Below are 25,941 nucleotides of genomic sequence, written 5' to 3' on the forward strand. Positions count from 1 at the left end.
TTCCCAGTTTTACCTTTTCCCCACAGCTCAGAAAGCATTTTTCCCCTCATCCTGAGATGCCGAGGGTAGGATTTTTTCCACCAACCCTAGCAAAAGGACAGCACAACGTTTAAAACCTGGGCTTGCAGGGAAAAAAGAGGGAGAAAAAAGAGAGAGAGAGAAATGTACACCTTTCTCAAAAGGGAAACAGGTCAACCGAATGTGTTGGCGTGGGGGGTACTCTGCCACGTACACACACATGCTCAATCTTCAATGAATCCTTGGTCTGTTAGGCTGCGTGTATGGGAGCCGAGATTGCAAGCTAAAAACTGCCTTTAATGGTAAGGGATGGAGGAGAAAAAGCACGGTGCCAGTCCGATCCCAGGTAACGTCACACCTGTACGCAGAAGTCCCCATAAGCCTGCGCCCTGTTTCAGCCCTATACCAGGGGCTCACGTGGGATGTAGGCCTGGTACTTGGTTCCTCTGCACAAGGAATTTTATGAGCGTAAGGTTTCACAGTTACCTGTAAAGGTGCAAATTGATTTTTTTTTTTAAAGCTTGGAGCTCACCCCATACTGAGGCTGGATGCTACTGAAGTAAGGAAGATGAGAACCAAGTCATTTACACCCAACAAAGCGGGGATAGCAACGGGCAAGGTCTGCCGCGAAGCCAAGGTGGGGGAGCAGGAGGCATCTGGAAAGGGAACGGGAAGGAAACTGCCTGGCAATCCCAGTTGCAAAGCAAACGATTGATAACTGTCGCACGGACTCCTTCCACCCGTGCTGATGTTTCTTAAAGCTCAGAGGCCGAGTCCCCAAAGGCCCCGCCGCTATGCACGTCCACCGCCAAGGACGAACTGTGCGCCCTACCTGAAACACGTGAGAGAGACGTTTTGATGTTGAGCCCTGCAACGTGTGAAAACGTATCAAGCCTTTCTGGCCTTGCAGAGGTTTGGAGGCCGTGTAGGGCTCCTGCAAGTCACTCCCGAGAATGCAGGATTTTATTGAAATTTGGGTTGGGCGCGGGAGTGAGAGCTGGAATCCCCAAAGAGGCTGGTTTTCCGCGAGAAGGGAATTTTAAATCCTCCTCTCCCCATATTTTCATTTCCACGTGAACGTGTGAAATTCAGAGCCAGCAAAGGGCTGTCTCTTGCCTTGGTTTTGAGAGCCGGAGCGTGCCAGGGGCTGTGCATATAGCACCAGAACAGTCGCTGCAGGCGATGTGTGCCCTCATACCCCACACTGGCCAGGACCAGGGTTGCCAACTCTGACTGAAGCTATTCCAGGAGATTTTTTTTTCCCCCCACCATGACACAATGTCATTCATTGCACTATTCAACCCATTCACAATATCCATCTCCTGAACTATTTCAATAGTCACTGGGAGATGGATGCCGATTCTAGTAGACCCCATCCAGGAGGTTGGCAGCCCTAGGTGGGAGATCCAGAAGGAAAGCCAGCCTGATGGGGCTGCTTACTGTGAGATGCTCAAGACCCCCAGAAAGGCCTAAGTACCCTCTGTGGACCATGAATGGGATCTAGGGGCACCCCACATCTCTTAAAATTTGCAAAGAAGCAGACACTGCCTCACTGTTAACTTCCTCTATTAGTAGATTTTTCTCCCTCCCTTGTGTAAGAGCACAATTGATCTTCGGTCAGCACAGCCTACAAGTCAGCTCTCGATGGGAAAACGATGACACTCATACCCACAGACGCCTGCCCGATCACACGTTGCCAGTAACTTCCTTGCCTGCGAAAGCTGCTGAGTTGCAAGGGGAAAGCGTGCAGCATCAAGAGCACAGTCGGGAAAGGCAGGAAACACAAAACTCCAGGACTGTCACTGCCTAGCCTCTGCATAGAAGATGGGCCTCCAATAAAGACAGTCATGAGAAGTCACCCATTTGTTTTATGATATTAGAGGCATATTTAGCAGCCAGAGGTTTGGTTTGTTTGTTTTTTTTTGCTGTATAGCAAGTGCTGCAGGTATACTACTAGTGTTTATGTATTAATATGATAATCAGCTATTCTATATACATGTGCCTGCATAGAAGGTTTCCTAGGCCTGATAAAGACAAGTCAGCATCTTTTGTTCTTTCCAGCCTGGTTCAATTAAAATCCCATCAGGAGAATAATAACATCAAGCTTAGCCTTCAGGGATTGTGTGAAATAAATATGCCCAGCAAAACTAGTTAATTTTACATACGGGTAAATATTTTCATTTCCCCAAAGCAATTAGCATCAAGACAGCTAACTATTCCATTGCATAGCATTTACTATCCAATAAGACTTTTTTTTTCTTTTGCATAAAGAAATGCATAAAAGTAACATTTCTATTAAATTTTTATGCCGGCGCGCAGAGCTGTGCTGCAAAGATACAGTTCGGGGTTATAATCCACGGGGCTCCTATAAACAGCCGTTTCTATACAGCCCTGTTTATTTAATCTCTCTATATTTAATAGGAGTTTTTCACAAGGGAGGTCAGCTCCCATGTATGTACAATGGTCCTTTCCGTGAGGCTGGACAGCACACGTATCCTATCTTCGGTTTAATTCTAATAGGATTTAGGTGCCTCACTTCCTCAGGCTCCTTTAAAACTCCCAGCTGTTGTACCGAAGTGTCCTCACCAGCACAAAGGAGACCCGTCCCAAAGCAAATGCAGCATTTTTGCGAAGTAAAAACCTGGCCTGTTTGCACAAGCACAGGTGCTTACTCTGAGGTAGGCTGTTTCTCTAAGGGGTATATGAAGAAGCAAGAAATTCAGTATTGAAGACCCCATTCTGCATTGAAGTCAACAGAGCTATTCACAGCATGCGCTTTTATCTTGGTAGGACTGGAGCTCGGAGAAACAGCTTTTAAAAATGTCTTACAATGGGCAGAGCCTCTTTGCAGACACCCTGCTCCTGGCCTATTTGCTGGCAGTGACAGGACACACTAGCCTTTTTAACCTGTGCCATCTACCTTTGCACAGAGCAGAATGGACGGCACGCAAAGAGAGATCCCAACATCGCCAGCTTACTGCTCCTATGAGTGCTAGACGGAGCAGGAAAATGTATGGTGTGGCAGTCCAGGTGTTTAGCACATGTGACAACCTTATACAGCCCCGCGGTCAGTCTCTGAGTCCTTCAACAGGCGGCAGAAAGGGGCTGATGTATGTAAAGGCATATAGGCTCATACAGATCCCAGCATGTCTGTCTTCTGAGGCCTAACCTGCAAGAAAGGCTAATGTTTTTATTTATTTGGCTTTGCAATTCCCTGTTGCAAATTCACCGTCCAAATGTAGTTCTTAAACGCTGGAATCCGTGGGGTACAAGGATCCAGCATTTTATGGCATGCATTTCAAAGGACAAAGAGTGGTGGAAAACCCCTCTTCTATTGTGGAGAGAGGCAAATTGAGGTCCAGAGCTGAAGTGCTTTGGTGGGAGTCAGAATAGCCTGGGATGGCACCCAGGACCCTTGAACCTCGTTCCTGTGGCTCCGACTTGAAGGCTCAATTCCCTTTTTCCATGTGGCTTTATAAGCCGTGTTAGAAAAAGGCAGACGACGTTGCAAGTTCCCTCCAAGTAAAGTGTCCTACACAGCAACTAACAGGATTCGTTATTTATTTGCACTGCACCAGGGCTCCTCTTAATGCCCTTCTCGGTCTCTGATTACACTTGTTCTCCAAGTCCGGCCAGGCTTCTTACACAATGTACAGGCTGCCCCTGAATCCTCAGTCCCAGGAGGCCACTGAGGCCAGGAACAGAACAAGACCCAGAAGAGGAGTGTTTGTATTTAAAAATAAAACATTAAGGGTTTATAAAAGGCGGCAAGATCCAGCCTCTTGTTAATGAGGATCAAACTGAGTTGCTATACTAGGTATACCCATTTAAAGAAATTCTTGCATCTTCCCCTGCAGTAGCTGCCCCTGGGAACTTGATATGATGCTGTATAACCATTTCACATCACAACTGCTATTCTACCTAGTGCTGCTATCAGCACCTGCGCGTGTACATCTTTCCACTGGCTGACTACCCCCCCCCCCACACACACACCCCCGCCAGCAGCAGACTTTCCATTGATACCCAGTGACAAGGTCTGTTAATCTTGTTCAGCTACTTTCCATTCAGGTTGAAGTTAACTGCTTCTAGCATGTGTGTGTGTGTCTAGAGAGGGACTCCCCCCTGAGAAATACTGATCAGAGTTGGACCATGAGTCACTCCCAGGCAAGACATCTCATTGTGAGTGCTCTCCTCCCTCCTTTTCTCAGCTATATATGGTCAAGACAGCTGAATTAAACCCTGCTTAGATCCTCCGTATGTCATGGATTGAGAGTGGCTTCCCATGAAGCGGCCAATTGGATGAGTGGGATAAGCCAGGTTTAAAAAAAAACCCCTGTATTACAAAACAAGACTCAGGACTGTTAAATGTTACACGATTCCAGTTAACATCTAAACCACGTTTCCTTGCTTGCCTTGAGTGCGGCCCACTGACCATCTGCTTCAGGAAAGCACCTGCCTATGGCTCACCAGTAGCCCTCAAAGTGCTTTGCAATGGGGCCAGTAATGCCAGCTTCATCCTGGAGAAGGTGGGAGAGGGCAACGGAGACCCAGGAAGGTGAAGTGACTTGTCAAGGGTCAGTCTAGGGCAGGGGTAGGCAACCCCGGGCACAGGTGCCAGAGTGTGGCACGCGAAGGCATTTTGCTTGGCATGTGCGCCTTGGGGTGGACGGCAAGGAAGGGGCCAGGGCTGCGCTGCCACAACAAGGATTGGGCCCCTCGCAGCTCCCCTGCCACCCGCTCCTGGCACACCAACTTCTTACAAGCTGAGCGTGCGGGTGTTTCTGGCACTCTGTCCTAAAATGTTGCCAACCCCTGGTCCAGGGTCTCCTATGACCCAGTACTCTAGCTGCTGAGCAATGCGCTCTCCTTTTGTGCTTCCAGAGGGAAACGTCACCTTTTGCTAGGTGCAGCCTTCTGGTCTCTCTGCATCACGCTGGTCACCCTGGTACCTCGACAGTGTGTCCCGATGACCTGGTGCCAGCAGTGGGTCAGTTCCTTTAAGTGCTGTCCTTGCCCACCTCTTGTCAGCCCTGTTCCATAATCCAGACAAAAAAAATTGCAGCTAGGATTTTCAAAGGGCCCAGGAAAGTCTATTCCTTTAGGCCCTTTGAAAAATAAGGGGTGAAATGGGGTGTGTAAAGCAAGGCAGCCATATTCCTCAGCTACCCCCAACACATTTGGCTCAGCTGGTATTGGGTGGGCAAAGTTGTAAACACGGTGCCAGGACTCTTTCAAAACCCCTGTATGTCAGCTAGAAAAGAAACCAGCCTCTTGCTTTCTCTCTACAGGTGCTCTCCCAGGGTACCGTCAAAAATGCCGCTAAAAAAGAAATGTCAAACCGAGGGCAATGTGCCAGACAAAACAACTCCCACATGGAGGGTGCATCTACACAAGACACTATGGCAACGTAGCACCGGTGGGCACGAACCGTGACGCCACTGGTACTGCACAGTAGGGTGGGCAATGACCTGTGTGGTGCCAGGTCTGTGCAGCCATGACTGTTACTGCACAGTCATTTTGGTACCATACTAAATGACTGTGCGGTAACAAGCGTACAGTCAGGCACACATGAAGATGCATCCAGATATAAGTAGAGGCAGCAGTGGCTGGACAGAGAAGGGCTTCAAGAGATACCATGTGGAAGACTGAACTGCCTGTAAGGAAGGACTGACTGGGTTAAATTTGGTCTCCCCCACCAGCCAATGGAAGATCAACTCTGGGTTGACCCTGCTGCAAATGTGGACGCTTAAAAATCGGGTGACACAAAGCTTATCCTCCTAGCTTAAGTCAGCAAGGGTCTTGCTCAGAGCGACAGCGAGTCGGTGGCAGAGCAAGAAAAAGAAAACCCAAGAGTCCTGGTTCCAAATCCCACGTTCCCCCGTCCAGCACGCTATAGTTATTCTCTTTGAAGTCATCAGGCTTCGTAAGCAACTTTTGTATGTCAGGCCTGTAGGAACTGGGCAGGGGAGGGGGGACCAGGCAATACTGATCAAGGTGGGTCAAGTCATTTGGTCTTTGTTCGCTGGCCCTGTAGCACCATCGAAGATGTGATATAGGAATCACTCAGACAGGCATCACCCCACTGCAGCCTCATGGTTAGTGAAGCTGCAAACCACTGCTCAGGCTACATGAGATCTCTCGAACTTGACTGAATGTAATAAATTTCTGGGTTTTTTTAAAATCTTTGCCCCAGATAGTTCTACACTCTCTTTACTTAGACATTTTTCACTAGAAATCAGGCTGCGGTATCCTCCCGTATCCCTAGCCTCTTCCCAGCCTCTGCTGTTTTTCTTCACTTGGATGCCTGAATGTGCTCCTAATTTCCCAAAAGCAACGCTAGAGGATCTCCTGCTCCGAACGCTTTGGCCAAGGCTCAAACGTTGCAGCTGTAAGAACTCCATTTGCACAGCTTTTTTTCTTTCAGTCCCTAGCAATTGACTTTATCTTTCAAGATGTGCGCCTTACTTACCAGGCTCAGTCCTTATAGCCTGTTCTTTCCCCACTCCATGCAATTTAGTGTTGGAGTGTTTCTCCCCTGCAAATTTTGCCACCTGAAATTGGACCATTGCAACTGACCTTTAAAGTTCAAATCCACTAACATCAATGCACTTCTTTCTACTGTCCTCCAGTGAGCTTCAGATGGGACGATAGTTCCCCACGTGCTCCGGGAACATCTTGAGCTCATTTTGCCTCCCACACTGCATCTTGTACAGCTATGTACACCTGTGCAGAGCTATTACTGCACTACACCCACTTCAACAGAACTGTAAGGCCCCCGCTGCCCGTTACATAGATTATTACATACAATTAACTGGCTAACCGCACAATAAATTATGACTGGCCACATGTGCAAAGTAATTATCACACCACAAAAATGACTCTCAAGCTAGAAAAAGAGCTGACCAGCTACAAAGTTAGTGCTTGAAAATGTCTAAGAACTCGAAAACTGGTTTGCATCTGGCTTTAATTGGAATGTGTAGCAGGATCCAAGTTGGCCACAAAAGGGGACCGGCAAAAATCAAGCCTTTCTTTTCTGCACTAATCATAACCAGTCTCCATCTCTGCTTATTATTACAGTTTACAAAGGCTCAGGCTATACTTTGTCCGAAGCGCACAAATGAGGGAGAGACCGTTCTAAAGCAGGTCTGTATTGTACAGAAGTTGGCAGCCTCTGCTACAGCCAAGTACAGTAGCAGAGTATTTCTCTGTAGGTATATTCATAGAGAACGTATTTTAGAGAGAAGTGTTCACCGCCCACATGTTTCTGGCTGAAACTAGAAGGCTGTGGAATTCAGATATAGATTTTCAGAAATAGTGTTCTCTCCGATAAGGGGCATTGACGGGGGAAAAAAAAGAAGTTTAAGGCAGAATGGCTCGATTCAAGGAGATGAAGGGACTAAGGTTTTAAAATAGGATTTCCTGGCTGCCTACCATCAAATCCAAACTCCGGCCCGCCTCCTGAACCATTTGCTCAGCAGAACCCAGCGTGTCTGGGCCCGAGCAAGTCGCCTCTTGCTGAGAACAGATGTCTCCAAAAATCAGCAGGGGGGAACGGGTGACCTTTTGAGAGCCGATGCAGCAGGAAGAGAGAGGAATGGCTACAAACAAGAGCAGTGGCAGAAAGCAGCCAAGAAGCTGTTCCCCATATCCACACAGGAGCAAGGTCATTTTTCCACAGCCCCCTAGGTATATAGGCTTAAGGGGCTTCTCAGTGGATGTAACCTGCTGATTTTTAAACCAAGAATTTGGCCCATTTCCCATTCACACTTTCAAGGCTCTGCACCTATTCACTAATATGGGCTTTGCTCGAGTTGTGCCTGTGTCCAGTCTGCCTCTCTCTTTCTTGTTGCCCATGCACCCAGCCACCCCCCTCCCTGGGAAGTGCAGCATCTGTGGGAGACGGGAGGTAGAATGACGCCTCACCGTGGAAGGTTTGCCTTGGGAAGCACAGCCCCGTGCCTGGGAAATGGGGGAGGGATGCCTATCCCTCAGCTACAGCAGCCCAAGCTTGGGCTCCTACAGCAACAGCCACTGCAGTAGCAGCTACTGCCCAAATGAGGAGAGCCGCGGCAGGTAAGACCCCGCTCCCCCTCCTGCTCTCCGGTGGTCAGTGTAATACCCCCTCCCCACCACTTCCTCACCCCCCCACCATCTGCCCCAGGCACTGAAAGAGCTCTCTATGCCTCTAGCCTGTATTTAAAATGTCACCACTATTTCATTTCGCCCCAGAATTTCTGGTGTTCTGCACCCAAGTCTGTAACAGTTTTGCCCTCGTTTGTTATGGAAGCAGATTGCAATCCAGATTAAGTTCTGGGAACCAAACTCTATGCATCAGAAAGACACAAGCCTACCAGCTGCTGGGGGGGCATGCTTTCACAGTGTTATTTTCAAAGGGTTTAAAAAAAAAAAACCCCCCAAAACAAAACACCCCCCCCCACAGCAAGATTGTGCAGGGTTTTTCCCCTCCCTGTCCCTTGGAAACTGGAGCAATCATACTACCATGAAGCAAAATGCAAACACAGTCCGCGTGTTTACTTTAAACTAAGCTGTGAATATTTCACCCATTGCCGAAGCCAGTTGGCGACAGCAAATGCGATTACCGAGATGTAGCTACTACACTGTGTAAATACAGCACTACAAACAGCACTCAACTCTACCAATAATGTTCCCATTTAGGAAAAGGGATAGGAACATGCAACTGCTCTCATCACATCTATATTATTCTCTGGTACAATTTAAGGCTCTGCTCCTATATAATTCAAAGCTTTCTATGGTCAGAAGAGACCTACTAGATCACCGAGTCTGACCCCATAATGCCACCTGCAGACACTCCCAAATTCAATGAGGTCCATCTATGTAGAAGCTGTTGTAAAAAGAGGCGTTCCAGCCATTATTAGTTGCGTTGGAGTAAAGACCAGAAGCCACCGAGAGAACTGGACTCCTTCTTCCATGCTTAGGAGCTGGAAAGACGTATCACAAAATACGTTTCCTGCTGCAAAGATTTTGCCAGACCGGCCAAGGCAGAAGAGCGAAAAGGTAAAGCAACTTTCCCAGGTCACAGAGCAGGATTAGCACTGGTGCCTTTCATTGCTCCATCAGCCAGCAGGCCAAGCGACCTCTGGAAAATAGGCCTATTTTCTACCAAGACTGAACAGAAGAAGAACACAAAGGTTTCGAGCTGGATGAGGATGCCAGGCTTGGAGACCCAAGCGTTTGGCACAGAGGAGACCTAACAGCCAACTTTGTCCTGGTCTCTACCCCACTTGTTGGAAAGGGACTCTGCTCCATTGCCACTCAGCAGAACGTGACCATGTGAAATAACTGCATGCTGTGTTCGTTCCCTAAAGAGGCAATGACCTATGAAGTGAGGAGCCAGAATCCCATCACATGGCCACCTATTATCTCCCTGGGGAAATCCGAGATGATGATTATTAACCAGGTCATCAGATCAAAAATAGAATATGGAGAAGCAAGCGCGGGAGGGCAGGGGAGACGCTGCAAGAACATGTCCTCCCTGGGCAAAGCGCGCTCGGACTTCAATGCACTGCATAGGATGGCTGCCACCTGTTCTCCTGGGAGCACAGATTGGGATGTAGTTTTCGGAGGAAGGTCCCTGCTTTTACCCTTATGTCGACCTCCAGACATCTGATGACTTTGTGATGGGGGTAAACAGGAAGGGGGAAGAGTCTAGTTTCTCTTGTGTCCATATCATGAAATTAATTCAACTCTCCTGTTAAGGGCTGAGAGGCTAGAGCACGAAAGCGCCTGAAGCCCATTGCACTGACCTGATTAACAAGGGCAGGAGGAAGGAAACGAGAGAGACCTTCTGGTTGAGGCCCCCAAGCTGGGACTTGAGGACTGAGTTTGGTCTCTGGCTCTCTCGCTGAGCAAGTTGTCACCTCCGTGCTCAGTTCCTCCTCTAGATCTAGAAAATGGCAGTCTTAACGCTTCCAATCTCCCATTCTGTGTAGTTTAATGAGATGGTGAGATGCTGGGAGCAGGAGCAGCAGGTCTGAACAGGACCTAGTACGAAAGGGATCTCAATCTTGGCTGCAGCCTCAAGGGGCTGCAGGTAGTTCCACTGCACCGCTCGCATTTTAATCCACACCAAAACTGCAGGGACATGCTCACTCATTCAGGCCCCTATTTTAGACAAGCATGCTCTTCCTCCTCACCTCTACCCACCTGTTTCGTTATCACGTCTTGCTGTTTTAACTCTGGATTCAACTGGTCACATACGCACTGTGGTCAACCAACTCCCCGAACAAGTCGTTCACCATGGACTTCTACAAACCTTTTCCCCCAGCTGCCCCTGGCTATGTACCCTGATACCCGCAATCCCCAAGTCAGGGATAGGATCGCAACCACTGCTGCATCTTGCCCCATGTGCTTTATTCATGTTGTTGTGGAAAAGCAAAGGCAGTTTTACCTGCTCCTGCCTATGCCCCAGGTCAGCAAGGAGTTCAAGTAGGCAAGCAGCCTAATCAAAGTCATGCATTTCAGCATAGGCTCAAATCCTTTGTTGGGTCAGAGCTCATCTCACTTTGCTTCCCCAACATGAGTGGCTCTAAACCCCACTGACTCGAGCTGGGACAGGGCAAGCTCAGTATTTCTGAAGCACTAGGGGAAGAAATAGGATCTTCTAAGCAGAAGGCTCAGAGGTGACACTGTTTTCCCAAGCCCCTGTAACACGAATCTACTTACAAGCCCAATGTGGGCAAGACCCTATTTAAAACTAAAGAAAAAAGCATCACACTGCTCTTTGGAAACTAGGTAGAATTATTTTCCTACTAGTACCTGCGTGCATGCCCCAAACCAAGTACCATATCACGGGCACTTCCCTCCACCCCCTCCCACCACCACAGATGCGTGGGAAGATGCTTTCAACTTGGTCTCCCAGCCTCCAGATAGAAGCCAGGCAGCGGCCTAAAAGGGAAGCAGGTAAAAAAAGGGACAAGCAGCAAACAGCCTGGTGCTGAAAGATGCATGGATGTGCCGGGGCTGGCACGCGTTGTGCACAGAAATAAGGCGAGCTGTGTGCACAAATGTGGAGGAGGCGGAAGTGAAAACAGAGACTGGCAGGTAGAGGAGCAGAGGACCAGCACTGGCATGTCCCTGCATGCTCATCGCCCCCCTTTGGCTGGACACAGGCAGCTGTTGATCCAGCCCCCAGTGCGCCCCTTCCCCACCCAGACTATCCCCCCCATAACCCAGTGCTGGGCTTTCCACGGCCTCCCTGATGGACAGGATCCAACATACATCTGTTAGAAGAGCATCCATCCTTTTTGTATCGGGGCACTGTTATCGAGGGATAATACATCAGTCACCATCAGACTGTGAAACCCTAATGGCTTGTAGACAGAGTGCAGGATCACAGGGGAAAAGAGGCTAGAGGGTCACTTCTGGCCAGGACTAAGCCTTCCTCCTCACTGCCTACTCCAGACAAATGCCCTGAAGCCTGGTTTATTGAGCCTTCAATCTAGACACTTAAGACAGGACTAGGATCTCGGGCTGGGCCAGTCGCAGTGGGATCGCAGAGCTTTGATTGCTGACCCCGTGAGATAGCTAGCAAAGCAGACGCTGCTGCTAACGTGGCAAGTAACGGGTGTGATGTTAACAACACGTGCCTGGCCAGCTGCAGCCTTCCTGTTAGGAACAGGCAGAGCAGCTATGAAGAGACATATGTGCATGTGTGTGTTGCCATGGCCAACTACCAGTGAAGTGGACCACAATGGCCAACCCAGCAGCTGGTCAGCATTGCCCTATTTGGCATCACGCAGCTGCCACTCTGAAAATGCCAAGGTGTGGGGATCTGCTTCCTTCTAGACAGACTGGGCAGGACAGAAGAGAAAAGGAGACCGGTCAGGCCCTCCGAAAGCAGGCAAAGCTATGTCTTATCCTTGAAATAAAATATTAAGGGCCACCTTCTTTGCTCTGAGACACTAAAGGGCTCCCATCGTAGCGCCTTCTGCCTACGTTGACACGTGCTTCTCACCGTCGGATCAATTTGTACCAGAAACGCAATTGTCACGGTCACTATGTGGGGGAAACGCTGAGACCCACTATGTCCAAACACACAATGGAAAGATCAGGGTGCGTTTCTCGCTAGCTTCCCACCAGCAGCTCTTGCAGGGGATGCATGCGACTCTGGCAGGCACAGGGTTTGCTGGCAAATGTTCCTTTCGAGCTCTCGCTCCAGCCTCCTGGCACCGGAGGGTGAGCTTTGACTACACTATTTTGAATCAGACCTCCATATGATTGTTATCTGTTAACAGGAAATTGGTTGTGGACACACCTGGAGGTGTTAATCTTGACCACTTGGTTTCAGATGTCACCAGCTTCCATTGGGTGTGTTTTGGGGGTAAGGCGGTGCGTGTGCAGCATCTTGCAGCAGCTTGGCAAGCTTTTGCTCTCCTTTCTATTGATGTCATCTCCCCAAGTGCAGCCGCTGCTACTGGGGAGGCCTCCGACTCGCCTTTGGGACTTCTGTTTCCATTGCCAGAGGACAATGGATGCGTCTGGTAGGGGGAGCAAATTCAAACCAGTGACTGCATTACAATAGGGGAAAGGATGGAGGAAAATAAGTCACATTTTCTCTAAACAGCACCATTGCAGAAGCATCTCAGATCCAAAGAAGGAGCTCAAATGTGGGACTTCAGTATACCATCACACACATTTCCCATTGCCCTGTCCTCAATCAGCATGCGTTCATTCAGACAAGCATCTGGAGGAAAGTGCCTTCATGTCCTGGCGTGTGAGACCTGGTGTGCAAAAAGTCGTGGCTTCATGTAAAGCTCTCACTGAAGTTTCACCCCCCATCTGAAACACTAAAAATAGATTCGGTGTTTCCACTGACAGGCACATTTGATTAAGCAAATTGCCACCTGAAACTGGGTTCAGCAGCTCAGCTAGGCACTCATGAGCACACCAGAGTGGCTCCTAAAAGTGGAAAGCTTGAGCCTGAATGCAAGCCTGGACTCTGGTGGTTTGGGCCACACTAGGTCACAGCAGCTGGATACTTGCAGTCCACGTGGGTGTGAAGAAATAAGAGGTTCACCTTGAATTTGGTAAAGTCCTACAACCTCGGGGTCAGCCAGCTAGCCTGCTTGTCTGAAACACCCCACCTGTGCCTCGCCCCAGTGTGGTTCCTCCTCATTTAAAGGCCATCTGAGGGTAGAAATTTAGAGCCAACTTTTCAGCTGGCAGCAACTGGCATCAGTCTGCTGAAGTCATCTGCACCAGCCAGGAATCTGGCCCTTAGTCTTCAGCTGGCACAGGTGTAGCAAGTCTGATACCATGCAACAGGGGAAGGATCTTGAGGACTCAGATTCAGCAGAAAGTATGTTTTCAGGTGGAGGGGGAAGAGGAAAAGCAGCAAACAAGAGCACAGCTCCCATAGGGCAATCCTCCACGTGGCGTGGCGTGAATTGGTAAGCATGCGGGGTCTTCCCTGAGGGGACTGGCCGACAGACCATGAAGACCGAGATTATTCTTTTCCCCCGGGGATGTCTCATTTGGGTCACTGCAGAGCAACATCAGTGAGGCACCACCTGTTCTGCTCCTTCCAGAGAGAAACAGAGGACTCAGCTGGGTGCCTTTCATACTATTATCACCTCGCTCTGAAAAAGGGGCCTGTGGAGAGCTTGGAGCGGCGCTGAAGTCGGTGGGTGAATGATATCGAGTGAGGGATGAGGCACAGCTGGAGCACTCACTGCTACCTGAGCCATTTCCCCTGGCCCTGTGGAAAGGACCATTCAGATCCTCACATGCTGCGTGCACACAACTGCTGGCCCACAGGCATGAGCCATCCAGACAACTGCGGGTAGTTTCCAGGAGCAACACCAGTGTCGGACAGCCGCACAAGCAAATCTTTCCGGGGTTTTATGGCATGCACCCCAAAGAGCTCCGGGTGGGTTTGATCTCCCCTATAAAAAATATGACACTCCGCCTTATTAAGTTGTTATAAATGCCAGGCAGCTTGCTCCAAATATGCCTCTATTTAAAACCTCCCTTTTTTTGTGCTGATGCATAGATTCAATCCCATCTTACGCATCTCACGGTATCTTTGGGCTCTTGCCCACTGCTGTGTCCCCAGAGTGCTGGAGGGATTATAAGCTGGTTACAAGGGGAAGGCTGGCCCAGTGGTCAAGGTAGTACTCAAACGCCTGCGTCCCATGCTCACGTTCATACTTTGTATGTAGCTGAGCGAGACACTGTGGGTCAGTGCCTCCATCTACAACACTTGGCTGTCTCGTGTTGCTGTATCATCTAATATACCACCATAGCATAGGTACAGTCCAGCTGATAGACAAGACAAACAGATAAGTGCCTAAATGGAGGATGAGGCCCATGTCTATTTATAGATTTATTTGCAAGTAGAAAAAGGCATCAAAGAACCCACTTCTGCACTTGTCTTGCACCTGCTCTCAGGTTATGCCTGTGTCTGAGACAGAAACTATGAGAATAAAGGTTTTACTGCCCTGTGTGAGATCACAGTGAAGCCTGCTCTTAAAATACACACTCCTGTACTGGAGAGGTTGTGGTGGCCATGATGCTAGGGACACCTCTTGCTGGCCTCAAGGGCGGGCTTTAACTAGGCAATAGTTTCATAGTTTCATAGTTTCATAAAGCCAGTTAAGATGAGCCATCAAAGAAAAATCACATCCGGACATGGGAAAAGAAACTTAGCACAAGGCAACTCACAGGAAAAGGGCATGAGCTTTGCATGATCCTCCACCAAGTCCTTTCTCAGTGGAAAAGAGGATCTGCTTTAGCCTGGTCAAAGCATGAGAGACGCTGTTGTATTCCTCTCCACCTGCGTTAGCAGTAGAATCACCACAGCTGGAGCATTTAGACCTGCCTTCATTTAAAATGAATGAGAGCATATCTAAGTGTCCTAACCCAGCAATCATCAGTGCTGGTGAGTTGCCAGGACCCAACGCAAGCCCAAGACCAGGCCGGCACTAGGACCTGACTGCCACCGCATGCCCCCATCCCAGCTGTGGGGTGGCAGGGGTGATGCTCCTCACTGCCTCCCTCTTCCATGGCCCGTAGGTTGCTGACCCATGTCTTAGATGGCTTTGGACATATCAGCTCCCATTTGAAAAATCAAGGGAATGACTTAGCAGCTAGCTTCCTCCTGTGTGCAATTTTTTCCCCCCCCCCCAGAATTACTGGTCGAAGAAAGCCTGAATTCTGATCGGCATTCCCCTCCTAGTATAGCACTACCCACGCAGCACAAAGCAAACCTCGTATATCTAATGGGGGCTGCATTTTAACCTCAAGCTTGGGCGGGAACTACACAACAAAGAGCCCCTCGGAGACTAATAGAAGAGGCTTCATTTAATCTCCATCAATTTAGGGAGATTTACTACCTTGTATATTACAGATGTTCTTGTTCCCATTAAGAAAGTGGTAATTAAATTGCGGGCCCACCTGGCAGACAGTTGGGACATTACAAATATATTGCCAGCCAGTTATGAAAGCCGCTCAGCTGTTGCCTGAGTGACAAGTGCCCTCGCAGAGCTGAAAATCATGCGTTTTGCCCCTTTTCCATGATCTGATGGAGCAGAACAAAGCAAGGGCAGAGGCAAGGATCCAGGAGGGAAGCCAGGAGCCAGAGCCAAGTGATTTTCACAGGATGGCAAGACATGTTAATGAGAGAGAAAACCTTTGAGCATTAGCTGGGTGGCATGGACTGTAACTCGCTTGCACAAGGGGCTCCGGCTATTTTCCCAGTCTGGAGCTTTAAAGTGAGTTATGTCCCTGCCCACACTCCTGGGGAGGCCAGCAGGTCTGGAGGAAAACCTCAGCACGTTCGATGTCTTGTTCTGAAGCAAAGGACTGTGTCTGCGTGGCTGAATTTTGCAACGAGCCGGTTGCTTTTAGCAGGCTCAGTTGTGGCACTCCAATTCTTGCCCGGTCCGCCCCCCCCAGACGCGGCGCAGTTCTCTCTCACTCGCACAACCATGCACATGCACAGACGCAGCTGGGAGATCGAAGCCAAGTAGCAATAAATGTAAGATCGCTGCGAAGTAATATGAACTATGGCACCATACATCACACACACAGCAAGTGCCTCCGGGCAGGGGCCACTTCTCTAATGCTATGTGCAGCACTGATCGTGTTAGTAAAACAGTGTCGGCACAAAACTTTTCCACTGAAGAAGACTTCTGCCTCCAGAAAGACAAGAACACGCACCTCATGGACACTATTATTTGTGGGGCAGCAGTGCCCACGGTGAGCTAGGCGCTGTCCATGTCTATAGGAAGACATGATCCATGCTTGTAGGTGGAAGTTTTTTAAGACCTAAACAACCCAGGCTTTGTATGCGCTACTCTTTTTTCCTTTGCTCTGACTCAAAACTATCTTCTCCATTTAAGAACAGAAAATTAGATGCAGTTCTCCTACCTCACCATAGCGGTCAAGGCTTGTCAACCCCGGTAAAATATGAAGAGAGTCGTTAGTCCACAGAAACCACAGGGCAGTTCAGAAAGGAGGAAGGCTCGCAGGATACAGGAGATGGGGCTGGCTCAGGCTAGGCTTTAGAGGAGGGTTGGCTGCCAGCTAGATGCGCTTCTGTTGCCAGCATCCTTGACAAGGTTTGCCCCAGGTGGCGGAGCCCGGAAAGTTTTGCGTGAAGGAGTGACTGCTGTGGCTATTTACCAAAATACACAGCCCAGCTTATTCTGGAAGGGAGTGGGGGTGGAGAGAAAAAAGGAAGTCATCTCACTCTCTTATCGGTGCAGAGCCAGCAGCTGTGAATTCAATGTTTAGAAGGGGGACGGGGAGGGGATAAAAATGCCACACACGGCACATGACATTCGTCTGTCGAGTTCAGTGGTTCTCAACCTTGTTCGGCTCAAGCGCCCTCTCAAAAACGGCCCGCTCTTAGTTTTCACTCTTTTTTTGACTATGAAAAAAAAAAAATAGAGCAATTTTTCTGCTGCAAGGAACTCACAAAGCCCACAACAGGTCAGAATGCTTTTAACACTAATGGGATTTCCATTTGGGGTCACCTTGCGGATTGTGTGTGCACACCTAACGGTGCCAACCTTGCCGCAGCACCCTGGTTGAGAATCACTGGTCTGGCTGAAGGACATGGAAAGAGTGGTCTCTGGGTCAAACACAGTCTAGGGACTTTCTGGAGCCTGGTGAAATGTCTTACTGTATCCTCTCCATCCTGGGAAAAGGGCACGCAGAACGTAATGGAGACTCTGTTCGAGGGGCTCCAGTCATTTTTGGGGAAGGGAGGCCAAAGGATATAGGGTCCTGTAGTGAAATTGTTCTGAAAACCTGCGGTCAGTTCCTGCCTATGCCACAGACTCCCTTTGTGACCTCAGGCATGTCTCCTGATGTCACTGTTTAAGATAGATATATGAGCACAGCCGGTGGGCTTCCTTCCATTGTTTCCTCTACAAATCTGGCCCTTTTAGGTCCACTGTGACTCAGCCAGTCCCTCCACCTGTAATAAACTGTCCCTTGGTCTGGTCTAGCTTTATACTGAAAGCTTGTCAGGAAGAGGACTGTCCCTGCTAGTCCACGTTCCTGTCTCAGTCCATGTTTCTATAGCCTCTGCACGCTGGGCCCCGGGTCTACCATGGACAGAGCAACTGCTATACAAAAGCCCAACAGGTCCATCTCTGCTAAACTATACAGGACTTGCCTGAAAGGGTCAACATGGCCAGGGTCCACTCTGTAAGCGATTTAGATGCCACCAGGCAGGTTACTTCACCCTTTCTGCCACCAGACAGATTTAAAACATCTCCTGCCATAGCCCAGGCACGCACTTCTTCTCAGGGCATTTGGCAGAGCTGTAACCTGGGTGCCCGCAAGGCTTGTCCAACGTGGACCGGGCGAGCAGGACACAAGCCAGCCAAAGCAGAGAGGGAGGTGGTGACTCCTATTTAGCCCCCTCAGGGAACCTGACCAAACAGTTGGCAAGCCCAGCAAGAAGACGCGTTTGCCAGGGTGACCAGCTCAGCGACCACAGTCTGGGAGCTTTCCAATTCGGCCGGCTGCCAGGAGATGTCCGTGTTAGGCAATATCTACCATGCGCCTAAACCCCAAACGCCACCTGCCTTTGCAACCTCCTGAGCCTCATCACCTCCTCATTCAGCAACAAAGAGCTCTCAAGCAGCTCTATTTCTTCCTGGCAGCGCATCATGGAAGCCTGCATTCAGCACATTCGGGAGTCAGGCAAGACCTGCAGCCTTTCCAAAGTGTCCGCGTGAGAAGTTCGGGACTCTCTGGGTGTGCAGCACTAGCGCGGTGGTGCAAGGGCGCAGAACAGGTCAGGAAACACTGGGAATTTGTACCGCCAGATGTGCAGTCCCTGCTCCCCATCGCTGCAGACTTGCATGCACGCAGCTTATCTATTCCACACCCAGGCACTATGTCTGTTTGGCAGAGCCAATGTCCCTTCGGGGGGCCCCATGCAGGGACTAAAGCATAGGCCCTCCCCCCCCAGCTGCATGCAGGATAACTTGCACAGCTACTCTGCAGATATGACCTAAGTCTAGTGCCTGTCTCCCCTCCCCTCCAAGCTAGGGGCTCTGGGCAGTTATGTGCCAATTTGCTGTCTCCAAAATGGCTTTGCTGCCCAGTCATGAACAATGGATGCCATTCTCCTGCTAAACTGGTGTAATAATTAACCCCGTGGAGCTCCCCTCAATTCACACCCTTGTAAGTAAAATCAGACTGGGGCCTGTTACTCCTTATGAGTTAGGGCCCTTTCTTGGCAGCTGGCTGTCCCAATTTTCCCTCCATGCTTTGCCTACAGAAAAGAGTCCAGAAAAGGTATTTGGCACAAAAACTATTGTGCACAGCCCCCTGGTGCACGCATGCTCTAGTAGTACCTTTGTGTGGTTTAGCATCATCCACTTTGACTAAGCCCAAACCACACAAAGGCGCTCAGTGCAAAATAAGAGCATCCACATGGGGACCTAGTATAGACTGGCTATAGCACTTTAAATTCACACCCTAGCTTGTTTTGCAGTATCTCCCCCCCACCCTTGAGACAAGCCCTTGCATTCACCAAGCAGCTCAAATGAGTCATTTTTAAACTCTAAATTGTGCAGAAAGGACACAAAGTCTGCAGTGATCCATGCTCCAGTGAAGCCCCTCTGAAGCCACCAGGTTTTCTGTAGGCCATGAGTGACGCATCAGCCTTGCACTGTGGTTATTTGTTGCTTGGGCTGCGGGAATGATCGTAGAGACCCCCCGATATTATTTGTAGTTCAAAACGACCAGTTGCTGGCATGCACTCTCAGCCAACTTCTAATGAGACCTTCGGGCTTCTTGTCTCATGTCGCTGATACCTCCGTAGAGGATCCATTAGCAAAAGATCAGCCTCAACAGTTCCAAGCCCATGACTGAGGTCCCCACCAGAAAAAAAATCATGAAATTGGCTTAACATAAAATCACAAGATTGGGGGCAAAATAGGGGCTTTATATTGGTCTATTAGCATTTCAGAAACACATGTTCAAGATATTCTCTTTCACTGATAAGAAATGTCTATTGTAGACACAGGAGCTGAGATTCTCATGGCATCACTGGAGTCCAGGCACTGGAGCTGTGAAATATGTCACAAGATATCTGGGGTTTGATATGAACCACAAAGAGTTGGCAATGCTACAGTAGGACCACAGGCTGAATCAAATTTGTGACCATGTAGTCCAGTGCGTGGCTTCTGAGAGCAGCCAGGACCAGCTGCTTCAAGAAGAGCATGCATATATATACGTGCATAGCTTTAAGGTCCTGCTTCCCCAGATATTGGTGTGTACAAAGAAAGGGGCACTCTCCTCTTCAGAGACTAGAGCTAGTTCTTCTCTGTAGGATGCTACTGGGTGCTCCCATTTTAGCTTCACTTGTACTCTGAGGACATAGATGCGAGATTAAGGTTTTCTACCAAGATGGGCACTGCAGCCTCCAAACTAACAGCAGGCAGGCCACCACCAAGCTAAGACTTTAGATATAGAAAGCAAAACATACCCCATCTTCCTTCTCCAGCATGCTTTCAAAGCTGAGTACAGTAAAACAGAGCAGGCCACATCTGCCACGGCAGTCGCTAAATAGGGTCTCCAGTGATGAACAGCATCAGCAACTTGATGCCCCACACAGAACTTTCCTTTGTTTACTCCCATTTCCGTGCAACCCAGTGCTTTAAAATACACATTCATTTCCTACTTAACACTCAAGCACTTGTCCTCTCGGCTTTGTGCTCTGTGTGTGGGCGAACCTGAACACAGCTACCAATTAATGGTCAGAGATAGTAGATCTAAAAGATATTATAGCTGTGGTGATACTAGAAGGGGAAAAAGTAGGTTACACCTTGGTCTGAAAAGCGCACTGCATTTTCCTACTCCCTGATCTCTATGAACTCATGCATTCACAAGCACCATACACACACAGCAAAAACAGCCTGGATTAAGCCAGCAAGTCCTCAATTATCATCTAAATGTACAACCTAAATATTTTTAATTATGAAAGTCATCCAAACAACCCTTGCTGTGCACCCACAGATGCACTGGCCTCCCAGGTACCCTGCATTGCAGAGGATGCATCCCTTTGGCATGCGTCTCCTAGACCCAGTGTGACGTCTTCTAGGACCTACCATGAACCCTCTCTGCGTCCCTCTTCTTGGTCTTGTGCTTTCTGGCAGCTCCCTCATGCAGCAAGCAGGAGTCCCGTAGGAGGGAGCTGGTGAAGTTTTCAGAGTACGTGAGAGACCAGCAGAGTGAGAAAGTGTCTGCCACCCGCTCCCCATTCAACAGAGAAATCCAGCCATTTTAATTATTTCAAGTTCTCTTGTCTAACAAATCCCGGAGGAAACATCCAGCCGTGCTGCCACCATTTCTTAAGGCATCTTTGTTTATAAAGCAGTCTGGCTGATAAAATCACTCATGAAAGTTTAGCTGCTGTTTCAGCAGCAAAGCTATTGTGTTTCATGCTTGTCTGGGTCCCATATTGCATCCATCCGCACAAGGTATGAGTGCTTTTCCGTGCTAAATCCTTCAAGAGAACAAGCACCTGGCATGTGTTAGTGTCCTCTTCTCTCCCCCATCCAGTCCCCAGGGGCAAGATACATAGGAGTTTTCTGTAATGCTATATGTATGTTATGCTCCAGGACTTTATATACAAAGGCCGGGGGGGTGGGGAAAGATGGAAAAAGTGGTGAGGTTTATATAATGGCTCCCAGACCCTGGACAGGTTTCTTCCGCAGACTTGGGCTGGTCCTCTGATAGACAAACTAGTACCAATTTTATCTGTACAAAACAAGGAGCTAGAGACCTTCCTAAAAGGAAAACCTCAGTTGTATTTTAATCTCGCAGGAGGCAATGTGCTAGTCCGATATTCCCATTTGAACCCTGAACGGTTTTCCAACTTTCACTTGTAAGCAATTCAGTCCCAGCTAGAGGAGTCGAGAAAATTTAAGTCCTCTCCCTTTCTTTGTTTCTACACATTGTGAAGCAGGTAAAGACGTGTCTAAAGACTTTTCAAACTTTTATGAGCAGCTTATAATTCAGGATCCCTCCACCCTGTTGAATTCAAACTGTTTTTAGTGGGGGGGGGGAAAGTATCTACTTCTGTCCTGGATTGACCCTATCGATTTGTAGGCAAAAAGCCTTTTGTCTGTGGATTTTAGTGGGTAAACCAATAAAGGGGGTGGGTTAGAAACTTTGCTCCAAACCTAATTACAGAATAGCTCTTGCAAGATGTAATCATCACACATTTACTTTTTAAAGGTGAGATTTTGTCAAAGGACTTTCACCACCCATTTGCTATAGACTTTCCATAGGATGTAGGCATTTAATTCCTTTAGATGAATTGCAAAATCCGAGGCTGCGGCTTGCAGAAAAGTAATGCAAGCCAGCCAAAACCACATGCACACATAAAAGGTAGAGGAAAGGTTCTGTACGGCTTGGCGTGGAAAATGTTCTTCCTCCTGTGGCACATGCCAGAAACCTTCCAACTCGAGCCAAGCAAGCCTGCAGCAACCAAGGCGCAAACTTTCTTCTGTTGTAAATATTTGCTTAAGCTGCCTGGGGAGGAGCAGAGGAAACTGCTGTGTGTCTCCCTGAGAGATAGGAGCGCTATCCAAACTGAACTTCTGTACTCCCAGCCCAGCCCATGGAAAGAGGAAGGACAGCAAGGACAGTCCCGCAGAGCCCACTACGTGAGCCAAACTTCCCCCGGGCTGCTCACACAGCCTGTGTCAGGACCGGTTTTCAGGCAAACCTGGACTAAGGTCATTCGCACGGATCTGGATGCACCGAATCAAAAGGGCCCTGTATTATTTCGGTCCAAGTGAGTGGGGAGCAGTCGAAACGCCCCGCGACACAAGGGACGGAGTGAACCAAAGAGGCAGGCAGTGGCACTGCTAGGAAACCGGCTGCTTTTGTTTCTTCCCAGGTGCCTGCCCCTCTTTATACCAGAGATTATTCAGCTCCAGCTGCAAAACATTTCCAAATAGCAAGAGACCTGCTCTTTTAGGCCAGCACAACAGGATCAGAGCACCAGCACCACCTTTTATCCTTGCCTAACCCCATTCACCTGCCCTGGGTGCACTTCCCAGGTTGTTTCAAACTGAAGCAAAGAAGGGCTGGTTTAAAAGTGTCAATAGCCAGACCCCACATGGCACATACAGAAAACCTTCGCGATCTGTGAAATGTGTTTGTCTCCTGCATCGCCTTATTTAATTCTCTGCATTCCCTGGCTATCAACGAGACCAGAATGACTACAATACCATTAAAAAAACCTAAAAAGCTATTCTCATCACATGTCCAGCCCAGTTCTGCCGGTGCAAGGGGTTTCCAAACACGCCTGGAAACACTAGGGTCTGGCCTATTTCTTCTGAACATGACTCAGATAGTACAGGAGTGCTAAGAGCTTTGCTGCTTTTAGCTGTAATGGCAACAGGCGCTCTACCCTCCTGTTCAGCAGAGCTGGGATGACAGCGTCCCGGGGCATGAGTGAAAGGACATTGGCTGGCTCAGCTTAATTAACAAGGGTGTCATTCCTTATCCCTCCAAAATCATCACGTGCCCCAGTCAGAGCAAACTTTTGGCCAAAGACATGCAACAAGGCTCAGGCAGGAACAGCAGTGACTTACTGATGTGCATATGGGAAACCCACAATAGGCATGTCTACTGCCCACCCGACTGCACCCAGTCTGCCGCCCCCTTCAGCACTGCCCCTCAGCACCCAGCTCGCAAAGAGAAATTAGGAGCACTGAACCTCGGCGGGACAGGAGAGAGATGGGAGGAGCGACACAGTGTCTTACAGGAACTGAGGTTGAGCTGACGCACGCATGGCTCAGACTCATGTGTGGTGGCTGAGAATTGGCCTCTCTTGGGAGGCCTGTGGCCAAAATGCTGGGGAGCCATCATTTTAAAGTTCCTTTGCTCCATCTGGTGGTTAGAAAGTTGTAAACTTGGTTGAAGTGTCCATACGGAGCTCCTCTGTATCGAAGAGACATAAGGCAGCAGCTTTTGACGCGTGCAAAATGCTGGCCGCTTGCTTTCTAGTGAGCCCGGGCAGAGACCTGGCAGAACTTCACTCACGCTCAGGGTTTCTAAGAGGAAGATGGAGGTCAACGCGTCCTCCGGAAAGGGGATCAAGAGTGCCATGGGTTGGCCACCCCTACGCTAGAGGTTGCCGAAGGAGGCCTTACAAGACATATGCTTGCAGAGCTGTCGCCTGTCTCTGAGCCTTGTTGACATGGTGATTCCTACCATTTACATTATCCCCTTCCACCTTCTCCATCTTGGAGGCTCTCGGTCTTCCTGGTCCTTCTCCATCACCATTAACGTGATCAGGTCCTACTGGCTGCTGCCAAACCTTTGAGACAGAGAGACACTTGCCTAAGAGAGTTGATTATGTCTTGGCGGATACCGAGGGCCACTCTAAGGCTTTTTTGTGCTCCTCCAAGGGGCCTGGGTGAGGGATGAGCACTTCGCCAAATGGGCAACCGGAGACTCGACTTCATCGTGCAGGCCACGGGGCTGGCTTGGACTATGGAGATCAACTGACTTCTCGCCATGCAATGGTAGCCCCTTTGGGCCAGCACTGTTTAGTCAGCTGGGAGCAACAGGACTGTCCTATTCTGTGGACCACGCGAAGTACTTTCTCTCTTGGGTTGTCAGTCCTGCATTTTTCCTTCCGTCATGAAGTCATACAAAGCTTCTTCAGCAAGAGCTGCTTATTCCTCCTGGCAAGGAAAAAGAAAAGACCGAAACAAACCTGCTCTCCTCTTTATCAAAACACCGCAGCGGTCGGCGGGCAGGCGACGGCACAGCCAGAGCATCACGTCGCTCTGGGCAGAACAGGAACGCGGCGCTGACGGCATAGCTCGCATGCTAAAGGACTTCTTCTACATCAAATGAACGGGGCGGTCGTGAAGACAAGCATCCGAGGAGCTGCAGCTGGGGCAGCCGTGTAGGAGCCCCATGGGGAGCCTTCTTTAAAGATAGGGAATCTCAGGCATCCGGGAGGGATTTGAAACATGAAAAAGCAGCATGTGTAGTGACTGAGCAGCTTACAGTCCCACCGGGGGGGCAATACTTCAGCGCCTGTCCTCACCTGGCTCCAACTGGTGAGCAAGAGGTGATCTCCATGCACCCAGTGAGCTCAGCCAGCGCTCTGAAATAATCAGACTAAGCTATTTGCTCACAGGCGGGACTCGAAGTGCCTGTTTTGGGGACTGTGTGGAAGAGAGAAGGAAATCCTGCCCACTGTCCTGCAGGGCCACCCAGCGAAACAGGAGGAAACGTTTGCATTGCTCAGGGAAAGTCAGTGCATGCAAGGAAAGGAGGCAGAAGGCATGGAGGAGCTGCTCCGAAACAGCCCCTCGTCTCACAGCCACGCTTCAAAGTCTGAAAGAGAGGGGAGGAGGGCAGATTACGGCTGAAGGATGCAGCAGTACCCGCATCCAGGGACCGGACAGGTGGCACTAGGCAGTGGCACATTCGCTTCGTCCCAAGCTCCCTCCCCCTTGGCATGAAACACAACGGGAGCCGAGGACAGCCCACCCTCCGACTGCCCTGTCCCCTGACACACCGCTGTCCAGAGACCACACGGTCACGTGCACTTCTGCCGGGCCCGAGTTTGACTTTCAGGATTATATAACACTACAAGCTAATTAAACGACAGGCTTATTTTGGACCCGGGCAGGGTGACAAGGCAAAATATAGCCCATAACAGGCCCGTGTCCCCTTTGAAGAGATGCCAGGGTTATTTTTTACCTAGACGTAACATGAAGGAGTGGAGAGAGAAAAAAAAAATGCCACAGCTAAATTTAGGATTTAATCAGTCGCCGGCGGCTGGTTATACTTCTTAGGGAAGAACTTGAGGGAAACATTTTGGGGCAGTGGGGGAAGGGACCAGGACAGAAACAGCTCGTGCCTACATGGCATGGGCCCTGCTCGGCAGTGGGGTGGGGAGGATTTGTGTTTTGTTTTGAAATTAAATATATTTTCTTGGTTCTTTCACCCCCTCCGAGAAGTGATAAAAGCCCGAGGACAGGACCGGTCCAGGAACGCTCTTGTCTGCCCCTTTCCTCCGCCATTTGACGAATATCCCGAATGAGCCCACGTCTCAGTCCGCTCACAAGGCAGCATTGTCTTGATTTTTTGCATAGCTTTTCATGCCAGCTGTGGGGCACAGAGGCAAGCCATCATTGCTCCGGCAATATTTCAAAAGGAAGCGATGCCATCTCAGCTCAGAGCTCTGGGGAGAAGACACAGAACCGGGCTCTTGGCCAAAAGACCCCGATGCTACAAACTGTTTCTGGTCCCGAAAAGCACCCTGACCCTTTGATTAGCATAACGCCCATGGAAATCATTAGCCGCATTGACGTATTCTGCAGCAGGTCTCCCCTCGGGCTCTCCCGTTGGAGCTGTGCCGCTTTGTAAAGCATATTT

The 25,941-nt window shown here is 49.4% G+C and overlaps 1 protein-coding gene across 2 annotated transcripts in view; it reads right to left on the reverse strand.

The window, feature by feature from the left end:
- LOC149854565 (tyrosine-protein phosphatase non-receptor type 11-like) overlaps window positions 1-25,941 on the reverse strand; it is a 77,407-nt gene that overhangs the window by 39,295 nt on the left and 12,171 nt on the right. Inside the window, exon 1 of one of the 2 annotated variants that reach the window (XM_090024271.1) lies at window positions 16,429-16,606. The exons of the other annotated variant lie outside the window; for it this stretch is intronic. Coding sequence (XP_089880397.1) covers window positions 16,429-16,436 — 8 coding nt within the window. The 5' untranslated portion in view covers window positions 16,437-16,606. Of the gene's footprint in view, window positions 1-16,428; window positions 16,607-25,941 lie in introns of those variants that run through there. 2 annotated transcript variants of the gene reach the window in all.

The sequence above is a fragment of the Crocodylus siamensis genome, chromosome 12, assembly GCF_052110815.1.
Source record: "Crocodylus siamensis isolate JL-2025a chromosome 12, ASM5211081v1, whole genome shotgun sequence".
Taxonomy (NCBI): domain Eukaryota; kingdom Metazoa; phylum Chordata; order Crocodylia; family Crocodylidae; genus Crocodylus; species Crocodylus siamensis.